This window comes from Eublepharis macularius, chromosome 5 (assembly GCF_028583425.1).
Source record: "Eublepharis macularius isolate TG4126 chromosome 5, MPM_Emac_v1.0, whole genome shotgun sequence".
Classification (NCBI taxonomy): Eukaryota; Metazoa; Chordata; class Lepidosauria; order Squamata; family Eublepharidae; genus Eublepharis; species Eublepharis macularius.
The window spans coordinates 110,113,396-110,140,832 of NC_072794.1; the positions used below are offsets into that span (position 1 = coordinate 110,113,396).

At 40.5% G+C, this 27,437-nt stretch overlaps 1 protein-coding gene across 2 annotated transcripts in view; it reads left to right on the plus strand.

Annotated features, from left to right (window-relative positions):
• FOXP4 (forkhead box P4) overlaps positions 1-26,642 on the plus strand; it is a 163,355-nt gene extending 136,713 nt beyond the window's left edge. For both annotated transcript variants that reach the window (XM_054979224.1, XM_054979225.1), the window contains 4 exons: positions 10,906-11,027; positions 13,375-13,441; positions 14,604-14,770; positions 17,129-26,642. In XM_054979224.1, coding sequence (XP_054835199.1) covers positions 10,906-11,027; positions 13,375-13,441; positions 14,604-14,770; positions 17,129-17,273 — 501 coding nt within the window. In that variant the 3' untranslated portion in view covers positions 17,274-26,642. The remainder of the gene's footprint in view (positions 1-10,905; positions 11,028-13,374; positions 13,442-14,603; positions 14,771-17,128) is intronic.
• The last annotated feature ends 795 nt before the right edge of the window (positions 26,643-27,437 follow it).

Genomic DNA, 27,437 nt, shown 5'->3' on the forward strand with positions numbered 1-27,437 from the left:
TTTGTTGCTATCTTTCCTTTCCTCCCTCACCTTAGGAGGACAACAAACAACAGCAGGGCCCTTGTATATGGGCTGGGCGAGGCAGGGATGACCAGTTATTTCCCAGCCTTCATAACAACTGGTACTTACGGTATGAGGTTAATGTCGTTCGCAATAATTTTCAAGATCTGTGCATGATCCTAAGAATAAGTGTGACTACTAAATAGAGGATGAGATGACTTGCATTAAACAGCACACCCAAGATTCAAGTTGCATACCCAAGATTTTGGTTTAATTGTACTACTGCTCGTCTGCTTTCCCAGTAGTATGTATGACATAGCTGGAGAATTGTGTATACACTGTGGGAGACTGAATCCACGTGGGAGACTGAATCCACACAGAAGAAAGATGTCCAAACTCATGCAACATGGTGCCTGATCCCATTTCCTCCACTTCTACTTACGTGTTAAGAAACTGAATCAGGAATATAGGAAGCAAAGCTCCCTTCATTCTTCTTGCATATTTAAGCAACAAATTCTTTGAAATGGCTAGTGCCTTTTTGTGTCTGTCCTGATTTGTAACAGGGGTGACCTCACAAATTGCCTAAGGGTCATGTTTTATTATAATAAAGCACATTTTGTTAAATCAAGAAGTCCATACTGCAAATTAAAAGTGGAAAGTTATTTTTGTCCCATTTTTAATTCAATATAATTTTTGCCTAAACTTGTTTCCTTTTATGCATCCTGTATAGCATGCTTCTCCCCATGCAACATGATACCCAGTCCCATTTCCTTCACTTCTGCTAAGATACAGTATCAGGAGTAAAAGAGTACTGTTAAACTTTTTCTCTCCCTACCTCATAGTGCTCTCACATCATAGCATGCTTTCCCCCCCTCTCTTTATGCCCTCATCTGTCTGCACACCACAGTACTCAGGGCCAAACTAGGTGTGTTGGTAGGAAAAGCATAATTAGGGCTCCTTCAGGATTCTTTTAAAAGTCAAAGCTGTAAATGTAAATGTTTTTAATGTGCTATTGTTAAGCCACCTTGACCTATAAGAAAAGGTGGGGTAAAAATGTTATAATAAATAAATATAAATAAATGAGGGGAGAGGAAGGGGAGTGGGTTGAGGAAACAGTACTGTTTTCTAGACCTCAATCCCCTCTCCCCTTGCTGCTATTTGTCTCACAGAAGGAAGAGCAATAGTTTATCTGTGCAGGGCAAATAGCAAATTTAAATTAGAAGAATTGAGAGGAAGATGGGTTAAATGCTTCTTTCAGCCAGCAATCCCTTCAGTCAATTCACTTTCTCTCTCCCTTGCCCCCAGTTGTTTAGACCTTTTAAAAGGTGAAGAGACTAACCAACATCTCCTTCCATCTCATCTAGTTTGTCCTTAATTTTCTTCTCTTTGTAGCCCCACAGGTGTACTTGTAACTAGAGGTGGGCACAATCCAAAAAAGAATACCGATCAAGCTGATCATGGATCCGCACCGGCGACAACCCCGAATCACCGATCCAAACCGATCAACTCCTGTTTCCAATCGGGGATTGGGGAGGCCAAAGCGGGAGGGCACCCCGCTGTTCCCAGAGATACAGGAACAGTGGGTGGTGCCACTAAAGCCCAGCACAATTGTATTCTCTCTCTCTCTCTCTCTCTCTCGCTCTCGCTCTCGCTCTCTCTCTCTCTCTCTCTCTCTCTCCAAAAGCGGCAAACAACAGCTCTGTCCCACTCCACCGCTAGCAGAAAGTGAAACCCAGCCTTGGAGCACGTGGCTATTTATAAGCCTGGGTCCCATTCTCCAATGCAGGAGGGCTGTGTTTGGCCATCAGAGCTGCCTCTCAGGGTTTGCAGGGATGAGATTGGAGTGCCTATGGCTACAGAACACCCCCTTCCCCTTCCCTCCCCTGGGTCTCTTCTCCCAACTGGTGAGTGCATTGCTGCTCCGTGGTTGGAAGGAAGCCCTGCTGATTAAGGAAAGCTGGGCTTCCATTTGCGTTTCCAGGGCGACAGAAGGAGGGGAAACACAGCTCAGGCATTCCCCTGGCTCCGTTGCCAGGGCAATAGATTGCTGGCGCCAGAGTGTCTGCATCCCGAACAGAAACCGTTCGACCCGAACAAGCGCCCCTCCCCCCGACCTCTGGATCTGTTGCCGTGGACGGCACCGATCAGCCGGGGCCCGATGGCGGGAACGCCATTATCGGGGGTATTTTCCAATCGTAATACCGATCGTGCCCATCTCTACTTGTAACCCTGACTCTCTTACTCATGTGCTTCTCATCCTAATAAATCTCTGCCACATTATCTTTATAACCTTTCCCCCCTTCAGTACCTCTTATATATTTTGCTTATGTTTACTGTTTAAACTTTTTTTAAAGTACTTCTTTACCATCTTTCTTTGCCCTGATGTCTGATATCACTACCTCTCTGCTCAACTTGGCTCTCTCTCTCTCTCTCTCCAATTATTTTATATATATATATATATATATATATATATATATATATATATATATATATATATATATATATATATATATATATATATATATATATATATATATATATATTTTATATATATATATATAAAATAATATACACACACATATACACACACACACACACATATACACACACATATACACACACATATATATAAAATAATATAAAATAATATACACACACACAATATATATATATTGTTACAATTATATATATATAATTATAATAATCACTAATTATCCCAAATGTTAGTACATTAAATGGCAGGAAACTTGGGTTTGCACCTGAGTGTCTGGCTAGGGAGCTGTAGCTCATCCTGGCTCCCCATTGATGCATGCATTTTGAAAGATGCACCTCAGAGGCTGTGCTGCACACCTGTCCAGTTTCAGCAGCTGAAATTGGTGCCATCATGCCTATGAATCCAGAAATAGGAAGAGCAGCATATTGCCACAAAACAGTGGGAAGAAGCTGAAAATAAAAAATACCAAAAAAATTTACTCAAGCAAGGGACTACAATAAAAACATTTTTCTTTTGCAATAAAAACGTGTTTTTTTAGAAAAGCAAGGGACTGCAAATAATGATCTGAAGGGGAAAGGTTCTTGCATTTCTGGTTAATATAAGCTTACAGTACAGTGTTGTACCTATGTAAAATATTGTTATCTTTTTAAAGCTTTGGAGCTGAGGCTTTTCTCACCACATCATGGAACTTCGCCCATAGACAGAGGCAGATAGTTAACCTATTCAAGTGCAAAATGAAAGACCTGAAAGAAATTTCACTCCTGCTTGTTCAAGAATTATATAATCTTAGTCACTAGAGTCTGGAAAACAATTATTAGCTGACACTTAGTCAATTCACCTGCCAGAGGAGGAATTTTTCCTACTATGTAATTATTTACAATACAACAAATTTTAGCTATAATAGCTTATGCTATGCTATAATCGCATTCTCAAAACACCAGATACGAAAGTGCTTCAGGGAATACAACCGCTGTGAAATTTTCAGGCAGCATGTGATGTGCTTAGCTGTGATACTAACAGGGTATTGTGCTGGTATGTTTTGCTTACAGTTTTAGAGTGCAGGTCTTGAGAGTGCGCTTGCAGCTGTACTCTGAGCCACCCTAGGTAAGATATATTAGCACAGTGTAATCTCTCCCACTAGTGCTCTTTGGCTTTTTATCCTACCCATTTCCTTGATGCTGAGGCCAAGTTAAAGCATTTTTAAAAACATGCAAAGCATGAAAGTAATTTTAAATAAATGTAATATAAAATAGATATCACTCCATTACTAATAAAATGAAATCCTAGCTAATTCTCCTTAACTGCTGTACTGTTTGTCTTTTGCATACTATTAGGAGAGGACAGCAGCATGTATAGATTAAAGCAATGTTGATTTCCCCAAAGATGTACTTCTAGAATTTTGTTGTCCAGAGGTATTTAAGTCCTCTGTTCTGTGCGCTTTCATGCCATTTAATATAGTCATGGCCTCTCTGAACCTCAAAATGTCCTTATGGGTGAGCCAGCAAAGGACAGAAGGCCTAAAACTCTGTATGTGTACTCAACAAATATCAAAACCAGACTCCTCAGACAATTATGTAGTGCAGTACTTTGCATCTAGCAGCAGCTAGAGCTAAGTGCTTCAAATGAATGTGTGTTGGAAACAGAATACATTATTTATTTACTTCATTTATATCCTATGTTTCTCCCTGTTGGAGTCTCAAAGCAGCTTCCATCATTCTCTTCTGCACATTAGAAACCTGGAGTGATTCATCTCCTTTTGTTGGTGTATAGCTTTTTATTTATTATTATTATGTCATTTATAGTCCGCCTTCTCACTGAGACTCAAGGCAGATTACACAGTGTGAGATTAGTACAGTCAATATCAAGGACATTTCCATAAACAAAGCCATAGGATAAATAAACACAAGTTTACAAGGACATAGCATTAGCAAGAATCCAATACAGAGTTGAAGAAATGTTGAAACAGAACATAAGCAATTCTAGGACTGACATTAGACAACATGAAGCACATATATAAAACAACAGTACGTAAAGCAACATAGTGGTGAAGTCTATGGTCCCTAACTCATTAGCGAAGCATCTGAGTCCCCTTCACTACGATACAAAAGCCTTTTTGAATATTTCAGTTTTACATCATTTGTGGAAAACTAGAAGAGTGGGGACTGTCCTGACCTCCTCAGGAAGGCCATTCCACAGGGTAGGGGCCACCACAGATAAGCTACAAGGGAAGAATTACGCAAGGATGCGCACGTGAAGGGAGTTGCAATGTTAGCTGGGAAGATGAGTTTTAAAAGAAATTGGAACCCTTTGTCAATTTCCCCTCTACAGAGCCAGCAAAGATTGCTCCTCAGAGGGTTTGCTAATTTCCTCTTTGCCTCCCCAAGGCTCTGTCAGTTTTACCTCCCCTTCTAGGAGGCAAAGAAGAAATAAACTCTCTGAGGAGATCTTTGCTGGCTCTGTAGAGAGGGGAAATTGACAGAGCCTTCCGATCTCTTTTAAAACTCAGCTTCCTAACTAACATTGCAACTCCCTTCACATGAGCATCCTTGTGTAATTTGTCTCTTGTAGTTTAGCTCAGAGAAAGCCCATGTACAGGCTGGCACCTGCAGGAGACCCTGTTCAGATTGCTGTGGAGGCACATAGGCAGTCCTGTAAACATGCTGGACCAAGGCCATGAAGAGCTTTGTATGTGATAACCAATACCTGGAACTGAGCACGGTAACTGATAGGTAGCCAATGGAGTGACTGCAGAATAGGGGTGATGTTCATGCTCCTGCTCACTCCTGATAACAGTCGCACCATAGCATTTTGCACCAATTGAAGTGTTCTAGTTAACTTAGATGGAAGACCTATATTTAGTACATTACATTTTCCAGCTGTTGATCCAGAGAATATATTGAATCTCTTCCACATTTGTATTTGTTTGTTGTTACATTTATATCCTGCCTTTTTTCCATCCTGTAATTAAGGGCAGCATACATATGGTTTCCCGGGGTTTCTTGTCTATCCCCATAACTGCTTAGATTCAACAAGATTGGAATATTGTGAATTCCAATCTTGCCCTGGGTGTTGTGTCTCAACTTTCATAAAAAACATATCCGTGTGTGTGTGTGTGAATTAAACCTGTTTTCATTAGACAGAAACCATACTGCTTTTGCTTCTTACACAATGTGAACTCTATGTTCCCTACAGGTGAACAGGCTTTCCTGAGAGCCCTTTACATGCCAGTGCTGTAAATAAATGAATCCCTGCTTGCATGTTCCAAAAAAGTGCTGTCCCTTCCGTTGGCAGACCCTGGGCTCCCAAATAAGTTATTTTCCTGCTGCTGTGCTGAGCCTGTGTCTGGGTGGCCGGCCATGAACAATGGCATCAGGGAAGGGAAATGCATAGCTTAAATGTCCCCAGCATGAGAACCATTGCCTTGCTTCGCCTGTAACTTAATTTTGTATGGCTTCCAGGTTCCAGGCTGGGCTCATCCTCTGAGTTTTCATAAGCTGGTTTTTGTTCCATAGTTCGGATCCTCAACAAAAGCTTGTCTTGGCAGTTCCCCCACCCCCGACAAATGGATGTGCAAGACTGGTACAATCCTGCTATACACTCATTCATTTCATTCTCTGTCTGGAACCTTTGCTCCCAACCTGTCTCCCATTCTCTCATTCCAGTGTCTTGCACCACTGAATTTTCCTCTGGCTTCACTACCTTCATCTTGCCTACTTAACCCTCTGAGACCTTCCAAAGACTATTTTATGTGCGGCTCTTTAAAAACCAGCGTAGTGAAAGTGTGTGCCTAGCATGTATGAATGGCACTTATAGCATCTGTGTCTCTGCCTCTTTTTTCCCTCTGGCTAGTCGCTTCTCCACATACGTCAACAGTAAAAAAGCATTTGTGCACACATTTGAGTTGCATCCTTTTTTTTTACATGGGAGTTAGAGTATAGCTTTAAAAGTAACATATAAAGAGTGTATCATTAACATGACTGCAGTACCTGTTCCCTCTTAGATGTGAAGAATTATAAGGTTAATTATTGTGACTCTATTTAGATTCTTGTACTTTGACCGTTAAGTGTGTAAGTCTTGTGAACGTTTGTGTTTTAGAGTAGGGAAAGATCATAGAATCATAGATGTGTCTAAAGACGTGTCTAAAGTTATTTTCTCTACTAAACAAGGAGTATTAACCACAGTATTAACAAGGAGGGGTGTCTGTGAAAAGGTACTTCTAAACAAATTGAAGGCTGCAAGTGCAATCTTCTTTAGAGCTTATGAAGATGGTGTGTCAAACACTGAGTCCCCCTAATGGCTGAGGTAGAGCATTACATATAAATACATCACATTCATAAAAACATTCAACCTGTGTATGATGCAAACAGAGTCCACTAGAAAGAAACAACAGTGCCACATTTTTAAGACATGCTAACCACTGCTTGTTCTTCAGATGTGATGTGTCAGTCTTATTTAAAATAATGTGCCCTCACAGAAGATGTATAACTAGAATACTGGTAATGTCATAGGCTGGGAATCCAAATGTTTAGGCTCTGCTTCAGACATTGAGAACAGTGAATAGTGGCTAGAGAAATATCTACTACTGCATCTGTCACTGATGTTTTGCACATTTCACTTGTACTTCATATCTTGTGTAAATTAGAAATGTTAACTTACTAGTATAGGTGGAAACACTTTATTTAGAAGCCTCTTACTATGAAAGTTGGCTTTAAAATATGTTTTATTTCTTTCAAAATGGCTGTTTCTTCCTTACAGAAAAAAATTCCAGATGTGTTACACTTTTTCTTTTTCCTCTTTGGTAAAATTAAAGAAAAATGATGCTATTAGAGAAGTGCTGAGGAAAGTGAAGCAGTGAGGCATGTTCCAGAAAAAAAAATAGTTTGTCTGTCTGTCAAAGAAAGCGTTTTTATTTTTTTTATGATGATTTAATCTATAGCTGTCTTTTTAGAACACTCTGAGGTACTTGGGCAGTAGGAACTGGATGAGTGCAAAGTAAACAGGTGCCAAGAGGAAAAGCGAGAGGTGCCTGCAAAGAGGCCGGTGTGAGGAGGATTTTGTTGGTTATGACAGCCGCAGCACACATAGCAGGGAGCCGAGAGAAATGCTGAATGGTTGGTGCAGGAGCTGAAAGCCTGGGCCAGGGGCATAAAGCAAACATCATTAGAAAAGGCAAAGATAAGAAGCAAACACAGCAGCCAAGCCTGGCATTAAACAAATACTGTCAAAATACAAAAGCCGCATTAAAATCCTGCAAGAAGCCCCCCTGGAGTAGGGGACTGCAGGAGCAAGGCAAAGAAAAGACATTTTAGCACCATTCTATTTCTATCAAGCGGGGTGCCTAGGAGTTCATGTACCACACAACGTGCTTGGGAAGCTTAGGTTCTTCAGAAGAACAAATGCTACCAGAATAGCCATGAACAGAGAGGTTGATTCTGAAAAAGAATTTTCCACCAGGATGGGACTGATCCGTACATGGCTGATTTTGACATAAAATCTCAAGTGGAATTTTCAAGGAAGGCTCACTGGCACATATAGTGTGACCTTGGGCAAATCTTTGCCTTTCCTCCATTTCCTTTCTGGCCTCATGTATATGATAAGATCGGATTCTATTTTCAATTGTGAGTGCAGACCTAGACCAATAAAACACCAGTAAGGCAGGTGCTAAGGCAGCCTGAGTTTGGATCTGTGGGTCTGATCAGAAAAGCATGCTTGATTCTTAAATGGTAGCAGCTACAACAGCCCTCTGATCAGTGGTTAACATTGTGCACAAACCCCCTTGGAACCAAAATTCATTATTGCTCTGGGGAGAGGCAGGGGGAGATCTCAGAGTTCATCATGGACCTCATCAGCCAAGGGAAAAATTAAAGACACAAAAAGCTACACACTTTAAGAGAGTCATCTGCCCAACAGTAGCAGAGCCACACTAATAAAATAAGAGTTAGAATTATCCCCAGTGTGGGTTTTTAAAAAATGCTCTCTTACCTGTTAATCTGCTGATTTCTGTACTAGAGAGTGCTGGGGTTTTAAAACTTTTTCAGTACAGGGCCAATAATAAAAGGCGGTCATTTGTAATAGAAGCAAATGTGGTTTCCAGCAATTACAATCCCATACAGGAGTTTGCTTTACCAAAAGTCAAAACATCAGGTTACAGAATTTTTAGTGAGACCCTGAGCTCTTCCTCTTACGTTCTGCAGGACTGCTCATTCTTACATGAGGCTCCCTTTGGGGAGCTTGGTAAGTCATTTCAGACTCCCTTCGAAAAGAACACTATTGTGACATGAGTCAGATAAACTGTGAGACTCTGATGGATCCACTGAGATCTGAGGACTTATTTGGATCTTTCATTGCGGCCACTTCAGTGTCACAGAAAGAAAGAGAAGCGTCATGAGTTATTCATATGTCATTGGAAAGGTGGTGCAGGAAGATCAACACAATTCAGTATTCTGAACCGGCAGCAGCAGAGCAGTCCATGACTCAAGTTGCTTAATCTTTAGTTTCTAGAATTGTGGACAGACTTGTGACATGAATGGCCATGGAAAATGGCATGCAATGTCTCGATCATTACTTTTCATGGGCACACCCAGCATGAGAATGCCCTTGGCCTTTCTGTCAGTCCATATGGTCTTTGTGAACTATATATAACTATATAACAGTGGATTTCCTCCACTGTTAGACATGCTTAATTATAACAGTATGCTAGTGGCTAATGTAGCTTTTATTTGAAGTGTGTACAGCACTAGGCCCCATACAGTTCTGGGCTAAGCTGTTGCCATCTTAACAAAAATGTAGAGAGAGGATGTTTCATTGACCATGTCCTCCAAAACATGACAGAAGAGGGACGACTGCATCATCGCCAATATTCGGTTGGGTAAATAATTCAAGATGGAGGGAAGAATATGTTGGTTTGGAAAATGAACTGTAACCAAAAATGTAAGGGATGGTCCAATTTGTTGAGTTTGTAAAATTGTAACACTTTCTGAGATGGGGGGTTTGTTCCCCATCTCTCTTTTTTGCCTTGTTGTCTTGGCCAGCTCTTTTGTTTATACGGCCCCCGTTCGACCTCTTAAATTGCTGTTAATGTTTTAGCGTAACGAATTAGTCTCTCATCACGAATCAGGACTCGAAATAAAAAAAAAACCCTCTGAGGCCAACATCCTGAAATTGGGGTCATTCTCATTTGCAAGGCAGAGAATCTGAGAACCTTAATGCAAGGAAATTTATTCAAAGGCAGAGCCCCGGCGTGATTAGGCCCTTTGTAATTATAGCTCGGAGAGATTCCACTCCAGCCTCCTGCCTCCCTCATGGATTAGCAAGTGAGTCGGAAAAATACACAGGATTTAATTAGAGGCAAATTAAAATTGGTAATGAAATAGGGGCAGTAGCAAATGGCAGGGAACTGGAAGGGGGAAAAGGGAGCCAGTATCTCTCTCGGGGCAACACCGCCTGTGTACGTGCATTTTCTTTATTTTACATTTAGAAATGTAAAGATGGGCAACACAGAATAAAGAGGAGGGTTGGGCTGCAAGCAAGATGCTAAAAAAAAAAAAAAACCCTGAGGATTTCCAAGCATTGCAGTGTTGGGGATTCATTGCTCGTCTTGTCTTCTCCCTCCCATTCTCCACATTTTCCCAGTAATGAGAGATTACGTAGGTTGGTTTGTAGAAGAAGACCAGCCAACCATTGTCAGTTGACTTCAGTAGGAAATGTGTACAAGATCCATACTCACAAAATGTTTTTTCTGTGACAGCTTGTTAGCAAATGACCCAGTGCCTGATGTGGAATGGTCCTCCTCCTCCTTGTGTGTTCCTCCTGACTTTTTAAATAACTGTATTGTAGCATTTTCTACCACACAGAAGCCCTTTCCTTGTTTGAGTAACATTTTCTTCAGCTACTGCTGCCCCTGTGTGTGGTCCGCGGGGAAGCCTTATTTCCCCATCCATTGTTATTTTGTCCCTCCCCATTGTGGTCAAGAGACCTCAATTCCAGTGATCATATTTTTAAGGAAGCACATAGGCATGTTCACATGCTGTCAAAAGTCGTCATTACTTGGTCTGAGGAACAGCAAGTGTACATGAAGAGGTGACAGCCTTCAGGAGGCAGTGCTGAGTCAGCCACAACTTTAACTGAATAATACTGTAAAAGTATGTACAGTGGGGACCAATCAGATTAAAAATGCAGCTATTACACTGTATATATTGTTTTCAGCATATGGCAAGGCAGGAGCATCTCCTCACTATTTGTACTTAAAAGCAAGATTTAAGGATATTAATGTCAGGCTAGTAACAGGATCTTTGTAGAAACCAAATGATTGCTAACATGGAACTCTGTTTAGGAAGTTTTTGAAGGGAGAGAAATTATCCAGTGCAAGACTCACCCATTTTGATGACCTTCTTTTTCTTCCCTACTTGCAGAATGCTGTACGCCACAACCTGAGCCTTCATAAGTGCTTTGTGCGAGTGGAAAATGTCAAGGGAGCCGTCTGGACTGTAGACGAACTTGAGTACCAAAAGAGAAGGCCACCAAAGATGACAGGGTGTGTCTAACAGTTTGCCAGTCAGATTCCTTGGGTAGAGAAGTGCTACAGCTCAGTGTCAGGGTGACTTGGTCCAAGGTCTTTCTGCATTGGAGGGGGAGAGAGGAAGTATGAAGGAGCTACAGCACATGACTAGCAAAATTTCCACTATGAGCCTTCCTTTATGGACTGCACACTCAGTATAGCACAAAACTAAGCAACAGCCCCACTGGATTTTACCAAATATCAACATAGTCCAATAATCTGTGCAACTGTAATACACTAAAAGCTTCTAGAAAATTCACATGCAGTGAACAAAAGCACCAGCCCTTATCTTGAGGCTTGTCTTCAGCATCTTGTATTTGGAGGTATTTTGAGCGTGGAGGTAAAATATCGCTATCTTGGCTAACTGTTTTCAATAGGCTTCCTACATGATTTTATGCATTCCTTCTTTAGAGATATTGAAGCTAACAGTCATTACCCCATCTTGCAGCAGTGAATAACACATTATGTGAAAAATGTGCAAACCTTTTTAAACTTGAGGAATAGGGCTGCATGGTCATTTACTTTTACAGGGGACCATTGTAGGTTTAGACTTTTTAGAGCCACGTTTCAGTTTTTGCTTCATCCATTAATGCATTCATTGCCTGTTTCAATGTCTAAGTGAACTTTAACATAGGACACCACTCTCACAATCCCTTGTGTGATGGTAGCTGTGCAGTGCAAACACAGATTCCTCTTGTTTTCCCAAACAACCCCATTGTCAGTAAACGTGTTTCTGGGTTGCAGAGAAAGGTTTCCCCATGTCTTTATTGTCGTTCATTTAGAGACCACTTGTTTAGAGTTACTGTTCAAGGAGGTTTACATTTGGCTTTTACAAGGAGGGAAGTGCACTCGATAGGAAATGGAAGAAAGGCTGGAGGAAAAAATGAAGAGGAGGGGATGGGAAATGCATAAACTGACAACCCTGTTTCTTCTACAGATATCATTTTCATCGTTGGTTGATTAGTATACTCATGATGTAAATCATTTTAGGTCTATATATTTAAGCATAATAGCAATAAGGAATACTGGTGTCAATGTTGCATGTGGTTTATGCAGTTTCTGAATGCATTTGCAAGGAAATAACACTGGTGGGTTCTGTGATGTTCCCTTGTCCTTAAACAGCAGAAATGGCACCACAGGCGTTTTTAAAATTCCAAAAGTAACTAACTAGTTTATTTACTTTGTTTTGAGGCTTTGGTTCTCTTATATTTCCCCAGGCACTCTAGTATACTTTCTTTTAGTATTCTCTTTCTCTTCTGGAGTTAGGAATGGTAGTACCAACACTAGTACCCCAATCCTTTTCTCTTCACACACCAATGCTTTCCCTCAGTCATTAACTGAATCTGAAGGTCTCCTCAGGCAATTTCCAACCACACCTGACCAGGGATCTCTTCACTCTCCAGAGCTTACCTCCCTGTTTGACTGGGTAGGGAAAATCTCCTCTCCCTAGATGATCTATCTCCTTTCTTTGGCCCATTTGGGAGTCTGTACATACTTCTGAAACTTCCATGCCAACTTTCCCCAGTTCTCCTGCTGGTGTTAAAACTACTCTCCATTAGTACTTTATCTCCCAACTCTTCACACTCACTCTCTGCTAGGATTGAAAACAGACCCACCTCTTTCCAGCTCAGGCTACCCAATCAGATCCCTTGGAGTAGCCTGTCACTCAAAGCTCTCTGACTCTATGAGGGATTAACCCTTAACAGTCTTGCAGCTATGTGTGTACAGCACTTCCAGGCTTTTTAAAATGTGCAATCTGTCACAGTCGCATAGACAACATAGTGTGCAATTGGTAGTTTACACTGGTGGTATGAAAAATCCTGTAACTATGAAAAATCTGTTGCATTTAGTGTTGATATAACCAACATGATTACATGAAATGAACAGAGAAATGATATGAAATGGAAGTATTTCTCAGCTGTTAAGCAATAGGGTTAAGAAATCTCTGGCATTTGTAACAATACTGCAACTCAGAGTCTGAAATGCATGGCAACACAGCATTTGTCCTCTAGTAGCAGTCTGGATGTTCAGTTTCCTGACAGTAATACATCCAGTCTGGGGACATGCCTGAGATGACATAACAGGCTGATGGTAACAGAGCTTAACACATTATTGGCACTAATTAAAGTTTTAGGTAGTAATAGATGAGAAAAGGGAAAAAAATAGGACTAATTGCAATCTTTTACCATCAGCAGTATGTATTTTCACTGTCTGGAAAACAGAACACTGAACGTCTGCAGCTGCTTTTCCTTCCTTGTTCCCTCTGTTTATCCCAATCTTATGCTTGGATAGAAATGCTAACAGCTGCTTCTTTTGTTTATAGGAGTCCAACTTTAGTCAAAAACATGATTTCTGGCCTTAGTTATGGAGCACTTAATGCCAGCTACCAGGTAAGACCTCACTACTGAAGACGATTTTATGTGCGATGCTGCTCCCATTAGACTAAGTGTATCAGAAAGAGTGCTGTGTTTATAATTTAGACTCAACAATGCCTCTGGGATTTCATAAGCAGAGAACGAGAATAAGGACCTTCCCTGGGATTATTGCCTCTGAACATGGAGGTTCCATTTGGTTATTATAGCTCAATAACCATTGATAGACCTCATGGGTCTGGGTTTGTCTGATATTTTCTTAAAGCCATCTAAGCTTATTGTCATGACCACCAACATGATGCTCTAAACATGGAAGAAATTTTACTTTTCTACATAAATTTAAAAGGAAAGCCCCTTTTACTATGATTACATATACATTTGGGGCAGGGTTTGGAGTTCTTTTGTTTTAACCTTTCTGGATAGGACGAGCATTTGAACTTTATCTGTGACTTTAAAGCATTACTTAAAAAAAACTGTTGTATAAATTTTATCCCATTTCCCCAAAAATGTACTATAGAATAAAACCACTTCTAGAATAATAAAGTTGGGGGCCTTGGCTTAACAGGCTAAACAGGCTAGCGAGATGAAAGATCATGATAGGAACATGAATAAGAGCAACATCCAAATATGGAGTAAAGATGCTGGAGTGATGGATTAAGGAATACTAACAAAATGCTGGCATGTTTTCTAAGACATGAGCCTAACCTGGTACTATTTAATCAGTCCTAACAAATTAAGCTTCTGGTCACCGTGAGCCAATGAGATGAAGATCCTAATCGGCACTCATCAAAAACTCACCTTCTGACATCGGTCTTAAACAGTTAGACCCAAGGGTCTGGTTCCATTATTCTAGATAACAATAAAACTGAGATTAAGAAAGTCCATTGACAAGATTTTCATAAGACCCTGGTTCTCATTTTCCTAATTTATTGAGCTCTTCCAGAACTAGAGGAGCTTTACAATCAGCTTGTATTTTTCAGTGTCTCAGGGGAAACGAGACTATCTTGCAAACCCATCGTCAGTGATGTGCTGAAGTTTACTTAGAAAAACTAAAGCTGAGTAGAAGTCATTATTTTCCTCTTTGAGTATGCTCACAGTATGTCTTTTCCCTCATAAGTTTGTAATCAGCAAATGCTACTGTAGCGTGGTTGCTTTACTGTAGCATTCTGTGTGTCTTCAGGCAGCCTTGGCAGAAAGTAACTTCCCTCTTCTGAACAGCCCCACCATGATCAACACAAGTTCCACTAGTGGCATGCTGCATGTTGGTCACGATGACGTAAGCAGCACTGTAGAACAAGTCAACAGTAACGGCAGCAATAGCCCCCGACTTTCACCACAACAATATAGGTAAGCACTGCTTCTCATAGGCTTGCTTTTTTCTTGCTGCCATGTTTGGAGATTAATATGTAGTTTGGAAGTATGGTGTATAGCAAGAAGAAACATTGATATATAGCCAAGGGAAAATAAATGGAGATCCAGAAATGTTGAAATGGAAGAGATGAACTACAGTATTGACCAAACAGTATGACAGAACTTGACTTTGAACTTATAATGGCTACAGTCAAAATATAAGTAAATTTACAGATGGACAGCTTCTAATGTCAATGAGCAAACATGAATCTGGTATTTTAAGTTAGTTTCCTAGTAATTCTTGTCATATTTGCAACTCAAAGCACTTTAACTTAAGTTTGGTGTAGTGGTTAAGAGTGACAAGAGTCTAATCTGGAGAACCGGGTTTAATTCCCCACTCCTCCACTTGAAGCCAGCTGGGTGACCTTGGGTCAGTAACAGCTTCTTGGAGCTCTCTCAGCCCCACCCACCTCACAGGGTCATGAGAATAATAACAACACACTTTGTAAACTGGTCTGAGTGGGCGTTAAGTTGTCCTGAAGGGCGGTATATAAATTGAATGTTATTATTATAAATTAGATTCCTCCTTCAGCACAGGCTGACATGTAGATATCTTCCTGTTGTAGTGCCTAAGCACTACTATGGTGTTAAGAGGTAGAGGTGTGCACTGGAAAAATTATCACTTTAATTATATATTGTAATTTAAGAAAGAGAAGACGTATTGGTTTTAAGAATTCTCAGAAATGTTTTTGTCATGCTGTGAAGGCTCGTCAGGTTCCATTTCCATTTTTTGTTAAGAGTAGATTAAATGTCTGCCCGTTGTTTCGAATGCAGGGAAAATAGCAGATTTTCCTGAGAGGACTTTTTTCTCTAAATTCTATTAAAATATTAGGGAACCCAGTGCACCCTCTCTTCTAAAGACTGGTCAAGTTTCAAGTGAATTGGGCCAATTTAACAGCCATTTGAATAAGGTACCCCTAGCAACCCTCTGCATAGTGGAAAAAGCTGTGAAAAAATGGCCTCTGATTTTCTAGAGCAGTGTTCCCCCCCAAACTTAGTAACTGTAAGTAAAAGTAGACCTTCCAGAGTATCTGTGTAGTGGGTCACCCACCCACCCTGCCAGTTGCATTGGAGAGGAAAGGGAGCCTATCTATCCAAACCTAAGCAATGAAAAATGTGATCTTTCCCAAAATCAGTAAGACAGAAGATCAAAACAGACCAAATATTTAACCATGCAACCCCAAACAACAATGAAAATAATACTCTTCCTGAACTCTACCACCCAGCTACCAAATGTGCCTCCTGACTAATCCTCTACTGGGGGAAAGGGGCAGATGAAAGGCTAGGTAGTAGTAATAAATTAATCAGTCCACTCTGTCAAGAAGGGCAGCCTGCGCAAGATTCATTCAGTCATCTAAGCATAATCCAAGAAAGGTGCCTTTCCAGGATGCAAGGAGCAGCACACTACACATGCTGTGCAAAATGATGAATGTAAATGGAAGGCTGCAGTTTAGAATTTCCTTCTCCTGTTTGGTTCTGGGGCTAAGATTGGCTGGGGGACATGCTATTTCCTGGACAATGGAGAGAACCTTTTAAAAATTTGAAAAGCAGGCAGGCAGGTTCTCTTAAATTCCCAAGAATTATTTCATGATGTTACCAGATCTGGCAGTCATTCTCTGGATCCTTTGATTGCCTCAGATGCTGGATGCTGGGTAGCTGGATGTCTTTTAGGATCCCCAGTATCTGATTGTATGCTCCTAATAAGAGGAAAGAATTTGCCCAGTTTTAGTATTGTGTGTAATTTTGTTGGAGTGTCTTTAGGAACACACAATCATTTTTTACAGACCACCGAAGGGCAGTAAAGTTTGGAAGGGGACTCTTTCCAATTAATGATAGCCAGAAAACTAATTTGTTTGGTGAATAATTTCTTCTTGTTAAACACATAGAACATGTTAATGCTGTCAAATCAGTATAATACTGGGAACAAATAAATAAGCTTGTACATCATGTTGGTATGCTTTTTCTTTTAAACCTCTGGAAGAGATTGCTATTGGAGAAATACAGTGAACTAAAATTCCCATGAAGCTCTCCACTGCTTATTTAGTTGAACTAAATTCTACAAAGATTTCTGTTCCATAGGAAACTTATTAAGACATGAATATTTAGGGAATTTGAAAAAAAGTTGTAGTATCTATATTTCACTGGCCAAAATTCAGTTTCTGACTGGCTTATTCTATTATGAGTTGGTCACGTAAGTCCCCCAGAAAGCTCATTACTTGACTTCTGAATAACTTTTTCTTTTAAGGAAAGTACTGTTTTGATTCTATTTGTTTTCTCTGTTTTCCCATTCTTCAGCCATCAAGTCCATGTGAAGGAAGAACCGACCGAAACAGAGGATGACAGCAGACCTGTTTCACTTATGGCCACAACCAATCAGAATGTGACGATTCCTGATGAGAGAGACCTGGAGGAGGAGTTGCCAGTGGAAGACTTGTCTTAAGGGCCTTTCCCCCTCACTAGGGCCTCGCACTTCCCCAGAGACAAAGCAATGGCTCCCACCTCCTCAAGGTGACCTTCAGCATTATCTTGTTTAAGGCACTTCTGCAAAGCAAAAGGGTTTCCTTGAGTCTACCCATTGCTGAAGGCACACCTTTCTTTCTCTTCTGTTACATCCCAATGACTCTTACAAGGACATTCACAGAGGGGGATGTACAAAGACAAAAATACCAGAGTTGAGCTTTTCCCCTTCCTTTCTTTAAATTTTTTTTTTTGATTTGTAATTGGTGAACGAGGATGGTAGGTTGTTTCTGTCCGAAAACGTCTTTGTTTTCCCCTCTCCCATCACCCCACCCCTATGGGGATAAAAAGAAGATGTCTCGTATTGTCTGCTCTGTGTTCTGTCATTTTCAGCTCATGTGCTGTGTTTCCATAAATCAAGAATTTGGAAGCATCCAGTCCAACGGGGGGCAGCATCCAAGCCATGAGCCTCTGTGAATGTTCCCCACTTTTCCTTGGAAAACATTTCTAATAGCCTGCCAGTTCATCCCACTGAGAACTTTGCACTAGGAGGAATCTTTTCACACACACAAACACCATGATCCATCTAATACGATCTATACATTCTGGAACAACCGCTGGAAACAAGAACCCCTGCAGTGGCCATGATATTTCTGTTCATTTTCTGACTGAGAGAGAAACAATGACAAAAAAAATCCCAAACTGGGTGTACTTCACACATTGTAAGTCAGCAAGCAGCCAAAGGGTCTCTTGCATGCAAAATCACTCGGTTATTCTTTCTCCAACCTGTGTTTGTGCATCTCTCTTTCAAGTTCAAGAAGCAGTCATGCTGGACAGTTGGTCTTCAGTCCAAAATTTTACTCATCAATAAAGCCCAGGGATGAATACCCATTCTGTGCCATCACATATTGTGAAACTACCAGAAGCCAATACCTTGACAATTGGAAATCAAGCTGATGGAGGTCCCGCATGAGACTGAATTCAGGGTGTGACTAACTTCTGCAGCTTCTGCTTCTTCCTTTCAGCTTCCATTCTGTCCCTTCCATTTAAAAAAACAACAACAAACACTTCTCTGAGGATGAGGCCAGAATGTGTGACTATTGCTTGTTTATGGGGAGAAGTGGTGAGAAGTGAAAAGGCCTAGTAGGTGTGAGTGAAGCTGTCTTCACAAAGTCAACAAAACCTGAAGCACTTGGGGTGGGATGGGGAAGGGAAAAGGAACAGGCCAATGTGTGTGGATGTAGAAACAAACTAAGAGCTGGTTGACCATGCAAAACTCAAAGCAATATATATATAAATATATATAGAGAGAGAGAGAGATTATATATGTAAGGTCAACAAAACCTTAATTTGTGACCAAACACAGCAAAGCTATGATGAAGCAGTCTGCTCCTTCTAGCCATTAGGAAGTCTAGTGCAAACAAATCCGGCCCCCACAACCAATGTGTTAGTCATTAGTACAGAGACAGAAGGTACTAATGAGAGGGAACAAGAAGTTTCCCAAATATTATGTAGAACAAGAACATCATTCAGGTGAACAAGCAGTGTTAACCAAAAATTTTCCTGCATCTTTTAATTTTTGCCAGTTTTGTGTGCGTTGCCTTGCGTCACAATATATGGGAAAAAATATCCTTGTAGCTTTCTTTATCACAAGACAGCAACAGGTTTCCAAAGCTTCCTCTGTCCTCCCTCCACAAGAGGGCAAACTCTTTCTTGTTGCCGCTTCCAAAAGCTTCCTCCTTTTGCCACTGAGACTGGCAAGCTGAGGTAAATCAGAAGTGACTGTAGGGCTTGCGTATGGTGGGTGAAGAAATATGGGTACTGTGCTCCTGATTCTAAAGCAGGCCCGTGTGTATTTTGCCTCATCTGTAACCTGCATTAAAGGTCTACTTGGGCTACAGAAGGCTCACCCAAAATGCATAGTCTGGTTACTAGCTGGCACTTGACAACTTGGTTTAATTTCCAAACCAGCATGGGATTTTCTGCCCTTTGTGTTAGAACAGTAAACTGCCACAGCCATGCTTGAACACTGGAGTTAAGCACAGATCAGTTTGCTGGATATTTCTCCCTGTTCTAAGGCCCCTGAGGGCATTACATCATATTTCTAATTAATTTGTCTTAAGAATCCTTTGCACTGTTCTGTGTTTTATAATTGCCCAATGCTTGTTCATTGCTCCAAGCACCATTCAATTCAGGGGGTATTTAGTAGAGTGAAGATAAATGCATTTTGGGTAAAGAGGTAGTTCAGCTACTCAAAGTGATGTCTGTTTCTCCCTATACAGTGCATTCTAATGGTGTTGAAACTCCTATTTAAAGTGCACTTTCAACAGCTGACAGACCATGATAATCCCCCCTCTTTAATTCCCAGGTTTAGTTCACAGAATGACAAGAAATCAACTTGTGCTCCTTGTGTTTTTTAACCTCTACTTTACCTTCTCTTAATGGCAGTCTTCCTATATACCCCTGATTCTGTGGTAGATGAATAATGGTTGGAATCAAGAGTGGATGCCTCACTTAGTAAAAGGTGCTCCCTAAGAAGTCTTTGCAACTTCTCTAAAGCCATTTAGCAGAGTCCTCTGAAGTCTGCCTGCTCCATTTTCCTCATGGACACATCTTCTAGAAGGCTCCCCAGTCAACCGTGCTAACAAATTTCTGTCTTAAATTCCAGTATGCTACATGGCACCATCTCTGCCACCTTCTTGGCCCATCTCCCTTTTTTCCCTTAAGGATTTGACTAATAGAAGAGGAGTTTAACCCTTAAGTCGCAGTTTATTGTTGCTTTATGCTTCAGAGATTATTTTTATCTAAACTATTGTATTGCCGTGTAACTCAAAGGAATTGTACTTCCACACTAAAGCATTCCTTCAAATAACATGATTAATTGGTCTGGGTTTTATCAGATCTAAACAAAGTCAAAAGCAGGTTGAGTGAAAATAGTCCCCCTTCTTTATTGAATTACAGCTGCACAAATGCAGGAATATCATAGTCTTCATTCAGAAAACTACCAATGTTTGGAGTTTCCATTTCCTGGAGCCTACACTAGAGGTCTCCGCTGAACATACATTTCTCCCTACTGTTTCCTAGTTTTTCCAATAGATAGCAGAATTAGAGACATCACCTATAAGAACTGAGTGGCTCTAATTTGAAGGGAAGTGGACTATATACCTATAGTGAAAAAGGAGCAATCTTTAAGCTGCAGTAAGTTGGAGGCGACCATGCTTAAGATATGTTAATCAAATTGCAGAAGCATATAGGAGGTCTTCAGAGAGACTATCCACAGCCAGCAATTGATCTTCAGCCAAGATTGCCACATAGAAGCTGAGAACTCCTCAAAGCCCTATATGACTTATCCATCTATCACTCCAGGTCCAACTCAACTCCAGAAGCCATCCATCATTAGTCTGAACACACATCACACCTCACTTTTCCTCTTGGGACCACTTTTAAATGCCTCCCTAGCTACTCTCTACAGAATGTTTTACAATTGGCTTAACCATTAACCAAAGACCTTTCTTAGACAAGAAGCATAAACCAAAACACTTCTGTTTTATTTTGTTCTGTCTGGTGCTTTTTTCTGATTTATTCCGACATTGGCCAAAAAAGATAAATTCACAAAGATCCTACACCCCCTAGCCCTTTGTCACTTTCTTTTGATTATTTTTTAAATTATTATTTAAACCAAAGTTTACAGGTGCTGTTTTGTACGTCTCTAATGAAGGTAGGCCAGAATCATGGATTGCTGCTTTGTTTGCTGTTTGTTCTTAATCAAGGGTACCCTGTGGACTCTAGATAGAGTTTGCATTCCATGGGTCACTTCTGAACCTTTTCCCACTACACTTTTATCCTTCCTTTATATATCATAACTACCTTCATTTCAGCTCTTCAGCAATTTTTTTCTGCACCAGTTGGTATTTTTCTCTTATTTTCAGTCATTGTCTCTTTAATTACAAAAGGTGTTATCCTTATCCCTCCTCCTCATCTTCCAAAATAATTGGGATCCATGTCTGTTCTTTGAGGCATTGTCTGGACAAAGATATTGCTCAAAAATAGCAGACTCATTGTAGTTCCTCATGCCACCCTATGCATTGCATAGAATAAAATAATGGACTTTTGAACTGCCCTGTTTCGGACTGTAGGGGGTATGTGTGGAGGGGCAATGTCATATTCTTCCAATGCCTCACCTTTGTCCAAAGCTCAATAGCTTTTAACTAGTGCCGCAGGAAGAAAACTTGGTAGTTGTCTTCCTGCTGCAGTAGTTTATTATATATATATATGGAATTTTTCATGTGAGCATGAAAACATTGACATCCACACATCCCTACAATTTGAGATAGCACATTCCAGAAATCTACCATCTCATTCTGTGCAGTGTATAAACTTAGGTCCATTGAATCATGATGAATCAAGACAGTCTTCTGTTCAGTTACTCTGCAAACAACTCCCAAAGTGGAGTGGCTATTCCCCATTGTTATAAATTTCTTCCTTTCCATCCATTCCTACTGATGCAGCTGCTTAGTTACTAGTTTGATCTCTTCAAAGAGGCTGCCATCTTGACTCACTGACCTCAGTCTGTTTATACTTCTACCTGGTACAATATTGATTCTGTGTGTTGGGCATCTGCAGCTGGTCCTGGGCTGCCCAGTATATGTTGTTCTGCCAGTATTGACATGGTGTTTCCTGGTACTGTGTACAGTCAAGGTCTGAACTGTAACCATTCCCCCTTGTGGGATTATCTCTCTAGAAATATAATTGTCTCTGTTTAAACCAAAACCTTTGCCTTCCTGTTTGGGTTTGTTCGCCTTACCTACTTAAAAGGAGAGGTCCAAGGAAAGGGAACATGGTGCTCATGGGTAATATGTTTACCACCCACTATCCCAAACCAGTAGGAAGAGAAATAACTGACAAATCATGCCTTTACTGTTGGTTATCTGATAGCCAGTCTATTAAAATGGTAAAACTTTGCCTGGATTGTGTCACTTGAGGCTGCAGATAGGAAATCCATCTTTGAATGCTGTCTGATTTTGGGGCGAGGTGGGGGAACTCCAGGATATGCTTATTGTCAGGGAGAAATCTAAGCTAAACTCTTTTCCCTAACTTGCTACTTTTCTTCTGAGGGGAGCTACTCAGACATGCAACACCCCTCCTGCATACGCATATACCTGCAGCTTAAAAGTGGGTAGCATTGTAAAGCTTTCCAACAGAATCAGAGTATACATAAAGAGGGACTGAATTGCAGTTGGAAAAGCCATGATGGTTTCAGATAACTTACATTGCAATGGTATTGACTTTCCCACCAATAATGTCTATATCATTGGATTAGGCAACGTATTACATTTCCAGTAGAAGCAAGATCTGTGTCCACTCACAAGTACAGTGTTTTTAGGGATCCCAAGGCCTGACCCAAAAGAAAGCTTTTCCAGTCCATGATACATTGTTTCCCTTCTCTGTCAATTATAGCTCCTCTGCATGCAGCAGTATTAATGTATACATATTCAGAAAATAGTATTAGACCAAGTTTTCGCTGAACTGAAATCCTGTGGTCTGGGCCATAGTACAAACTAGAGGAGAAGGCCTCACAATGTACATACATTCCCTTCCTGTAGAAAACGATAGTGTTAAGGTTCTCGTTGATACTTCATTTTCTACATGCAACAATTTTTTGTATAGTCAGGCATTGTATAGTCAGACCCACATACAGTCTGAGAAGATTCAATCCAGACACAGGTTTACCATGTCAGTGAAAGCTATGCCATTATATAACTAATCATAGAAGGAGAACTATGTATGCTCATCTGTGATGGAAATTATTAGTGTTTGGTTCCTTCAGCAAGTAATTCCTGCCTCACAGAATGCCAGACTGGCATGTAATCCTGTTTTGCAATCAACAAGGTTTCAAACATTGAATGTGCTGTTTTCAAACATACGTCTTGCATGTTGAAGCCAGGATTTTGCTACAGGCTTGGCATAAACCTCTCTAGCTTTTGAATCAATTCCTGGTCCTGAGGGGAACCAGCATGTACCTCTGAAGTTTGGCTAATAAAAGATGAGATCTTGAAGAGTGGGTCACAATATGTCAAGCTTATACCTGTGGACATTCAAATGACTTAATGTAAAGCTGTTCCTCTTTATTTCTCCCCCGTCCCCATGCTGTGGTTTGTTATTGGCAAGCACTTTTTTACAGCTGGAATTTGATTTCATCTTGCTCTCTTACATTGCTTACCATTGTAAAATGGTACTGCATTGTCCCCATAAAAAAGGGTACTGCAAAGCAAGAGTGTTCTGATCTTTGCCTTATAAGTTCTTGGTCATCTACACACTCTGTCACACACATATGGAGGCCCCTTTGATTAGGTTTCCATGTGTATTTTTTTGGCTATTTACATATATTAAACAACAAGGCTCAGCTCTTGTAGAACTGCAAACACTGTCAACAGAGCAGCAGACCTCCGATTTATTCATATCAATGGCAGGTTTCTCTGTTGGCTGTCCCTGTCAGTAGACTATGGTCTGCTCTTCTCACAGAAGAAAGTTCTCTAGTAACAAGCAGGATATTCTTTCATTTGGCTTAAACTTGATTAACACTCAACTCTTAAAGGGACACCGACCAGAAAATGTAGTTCAGTACCACTGATGCAAGGTGTCACAAAGGCTTTCTTTGATTTTCAAAATTATTGGGCTCTACTTCACCTTAAAGAAGGGAAACTTAACTGTGATGGTTTTCTTATTGTATAAACCATTTAAAAAGAGATTAAGGCTATGATTAGCAACATTTTCTTTTGTAATCTGTAGTTTAAACCTGATTCAAATTACGTTACATAATCTCTTATGTCCAGTCTTGGGCTTTGTATGTTCTAGAATTCTTTTGCCTGAAACCCAGGAAAATTTTCTTTAATGTTCAGCCTTTCTGAGAACACTTTAATAAAGGGGCTTTTCAGACTGATAACAAACTCTTTAGCACCAATCAACAACATTAGGCATAGTTAATGTGCGAGTAATTCTAGGGCACACAATAACCCTGCTCTTTGGTAGGGTTTGAACGATTACACTGGCATAAATCCAGATAAATTGAGAGGTCAAGAGCCCCCAGGGATTCCAGGTAATAGAAGGATATGATTTCCTCGGTATTAGTAGAATAAGTTGGGCAATCAATATAATTTTTTCTAGCCCCTTTCTGACAAAATAAGGCTGTAAAATGGGAGACGCAATGATATATATATCCCATTGAATCCTCTGGCCAAACCTGTACCAAAGTTATGCTTTCATCTGCAAGGTTATTTCTTTGTCTAGCAGTGAAAAAGTGTTTGCCTTCTCCATAGATTTGTGACTAACTAGCCTTTGTTTTCTTGTGGCAGGTTCCAAGTGCTATTCTACTTCTGTTCAATTTTCACTTGTTCAGCAATGCCACTTTTAAAAATACATCCCACAAATATATGCAAACACAAGTACACACATGGAACTGTCCAAATATTAATATATGAGACGATCTTTTAAACACCTGTTGCATCTATGGTTTTTTCTACATCATCAGAAATTCATATTGTATTGCTATTGTTCCACATGTCATCTTGACAGAATCGAATAGATGTATGTTTTATTTGGCTTGAACCACACACACACACACCAATTGTTGGACCATCAGCATGCCTCTTAGCGGTCTTTTCTTTGCCTGCAAATATGACATTTCTAACCTTTCTTTTAGGTACACTTGTTTTTCGCACACACAACTTTTCACACATATCTTTCCACAATACACCATTTCACTCAAACCACAAGTAATACTTACATTACAAATATATCATGGCTTTGTTGTTACCTCAAAATGGATTTTAAAGGAGTTATGTGGGAAAGACCAAACACAACTTGTGGCAGGATAGTGCGTGTATGTATATATTGATATATATGCTGGTTAAAAACCTACTAAAAGTAGTTTATTGTTGTCTGTTTAACTATCCTGTGATGAAACTAATGCAGGGAATATTTTAGGAAAGGTTTTTGTTTTCCTTGTTCTGGAATTTAGGAAGCCATTCTTGTCTCTCTGTTTGACTTGACTTGGATGCTGTTCCAATTCTTATGTTGTCTATGGGCTTTCCCCCCTTGTAAACTAGCTGGTAGAAATGGTGAGGGTGGGAGGAACCAGAGAGACAATTGCCAAAAAAATGGACACAGATGTAATCCTTTTTCTTCCCTCCTTGCATATTGTGAGTTGGAGAAGTAGGATCAGAAAAAAAAACTTTGTACTAAACCAAAGGTGCGTGTTTCTGTTTGTATTTTGTTTACATAATTTTAATCTAGGTATTTTTCAAGGACAGAGACAAAAATCCCACTCAGAAGAATCCACAGGATCCTGTTCTGTTTTATCCATCCCCTGAAAGTCAAAGGTGCAGGATCCAGGTCTTCAGTTACACAGAAATGTTGCCATTCTGCATTTTTTTTTTTGCAGGGAGGGTTCAGATTTAGACCATTCTGAAGTGCTGAAAGAATTATCAACTTGGAGTTCTTATGGATGGCACTGCTGCTGCTCTGTGACTGGAGTGAAATGCTGGGGGCCCATTGTTTCACCCTTGATAATATGCTGGGTGGAGCAGTTTTCTTGTTGACCTTCCCAAAGAGCAGAGGCTCTGCTTCTCTGAGCTTTTCATCACTTGACAGTCTTGTCTTCCAAATCTCTTACTGCATCTCAGGTGGCAGGAAAACACCCAAGAACCAATGACTAGTGATTTCTGAGATCATATCAACTAAGCAGTTCAGTATGAGCCATGGGCGGGAGGGGTCAGTGATCTCCTTAAATGGAAATGAGAGGTTAACACGTTTCCAGAAATGACCTGATTTGCTCATTTGTAATACTTTACTTTGGCCCTCAGGGGCTTTTTCTAATTAAACCTTTTATCTTGTGAATGGATCTCTTTTCTCTCATCCTGGTCCCCAACATAAGGTGGGAGGAGTGGGGGAATGTGGCATGTCAGCCCTTATCCACTGTCTTTTCACCTTCTGGTACCCAGGAAGGTACAAGTAAAGGGCAGGACATGAAATGACCTTAGTATTGTGGAGGGTATTTTTCTTCCTCCCATTTGTTGGTTTGATGTGATCCTCCGTTTGGCAGGTGGTAGGTCAGTGTGAAGGGAAGGCTATTGGGGAGGGAGGAGGATGTCTAAACCTTTGAACCATCCTCCTCTACTGCTTCACACTGCCATTTTCCCATCCTGTACAAAGGAAATAGCATTGCTGTGTATTTGTACTCTGGACTTCTGTGTGTCTGCTCTGGCAGACGGTAAACCCTTGTACAGTAGATCTAGCTGCATGTAATCTGTATGGACAATGGCATTATAAAATGCAATAAAACTAAATTACCTATGAGGTGGTTGTGACTTTTTAAAAAAGTACTTTCTTCTTCAGTCCCCCATAATAGACCGTTCTACTGCTCTTTCCATATGTTTTTGCGAGCTTCTCTATATGCTTCTCTAGCCTATTGAAAATATTTGCACCATTGCTTAGCACTTTAATGTTCCTGTAACTATATATATATAGTGTGTTGAAGATGGTGGCTCCCTGCTACTCCCTGCTATCTATATATATATATATATATATATATGTGGAGGGCGGGGGGAGCCACCATCTTCAACAGGTAGTGATTCCCTTTAGGTCTCTATGTTGAGCTATAACTGCATTCTGCTTAATTGCTTTGTGTAATCTGGACCTCTGCAATTAATCTGTTCTTCTGGGAACTTGCATAAAGAAGGACAGTGTTGTTGGACAATGAGCCCACCTGAGACAGATGGAATAGTAATTGTCGCCCCCTGAAATCGCACATGGAAAATATGAATTGATTCATTTCTGTTTAGAGGTTAAATGAATTATGCTTTCTGCTTGTGTCGCCTTTCATTTCCCTCCTTTGAATCTGACATCATTGTAACCATTTGCAGTTCTAAGTGTTCTGCTCAAATTGTCAGCAGCAGTTTAAAGGGAACCACTCTCTTTTTCCTTATTTAGAGACCTAAATAAGTCGCCCCCCACCAAACAAAGGATTGGTCCCTAGCGGAGGTGGGTACGGTCCGGAAAACTGACCTAAATTAGACACAATCCAGCCCAGTTAGTGGTTCATGAACACGCGGTTTGTGGGACTCACGTTTTCACGAATTTTGGTCCGTTT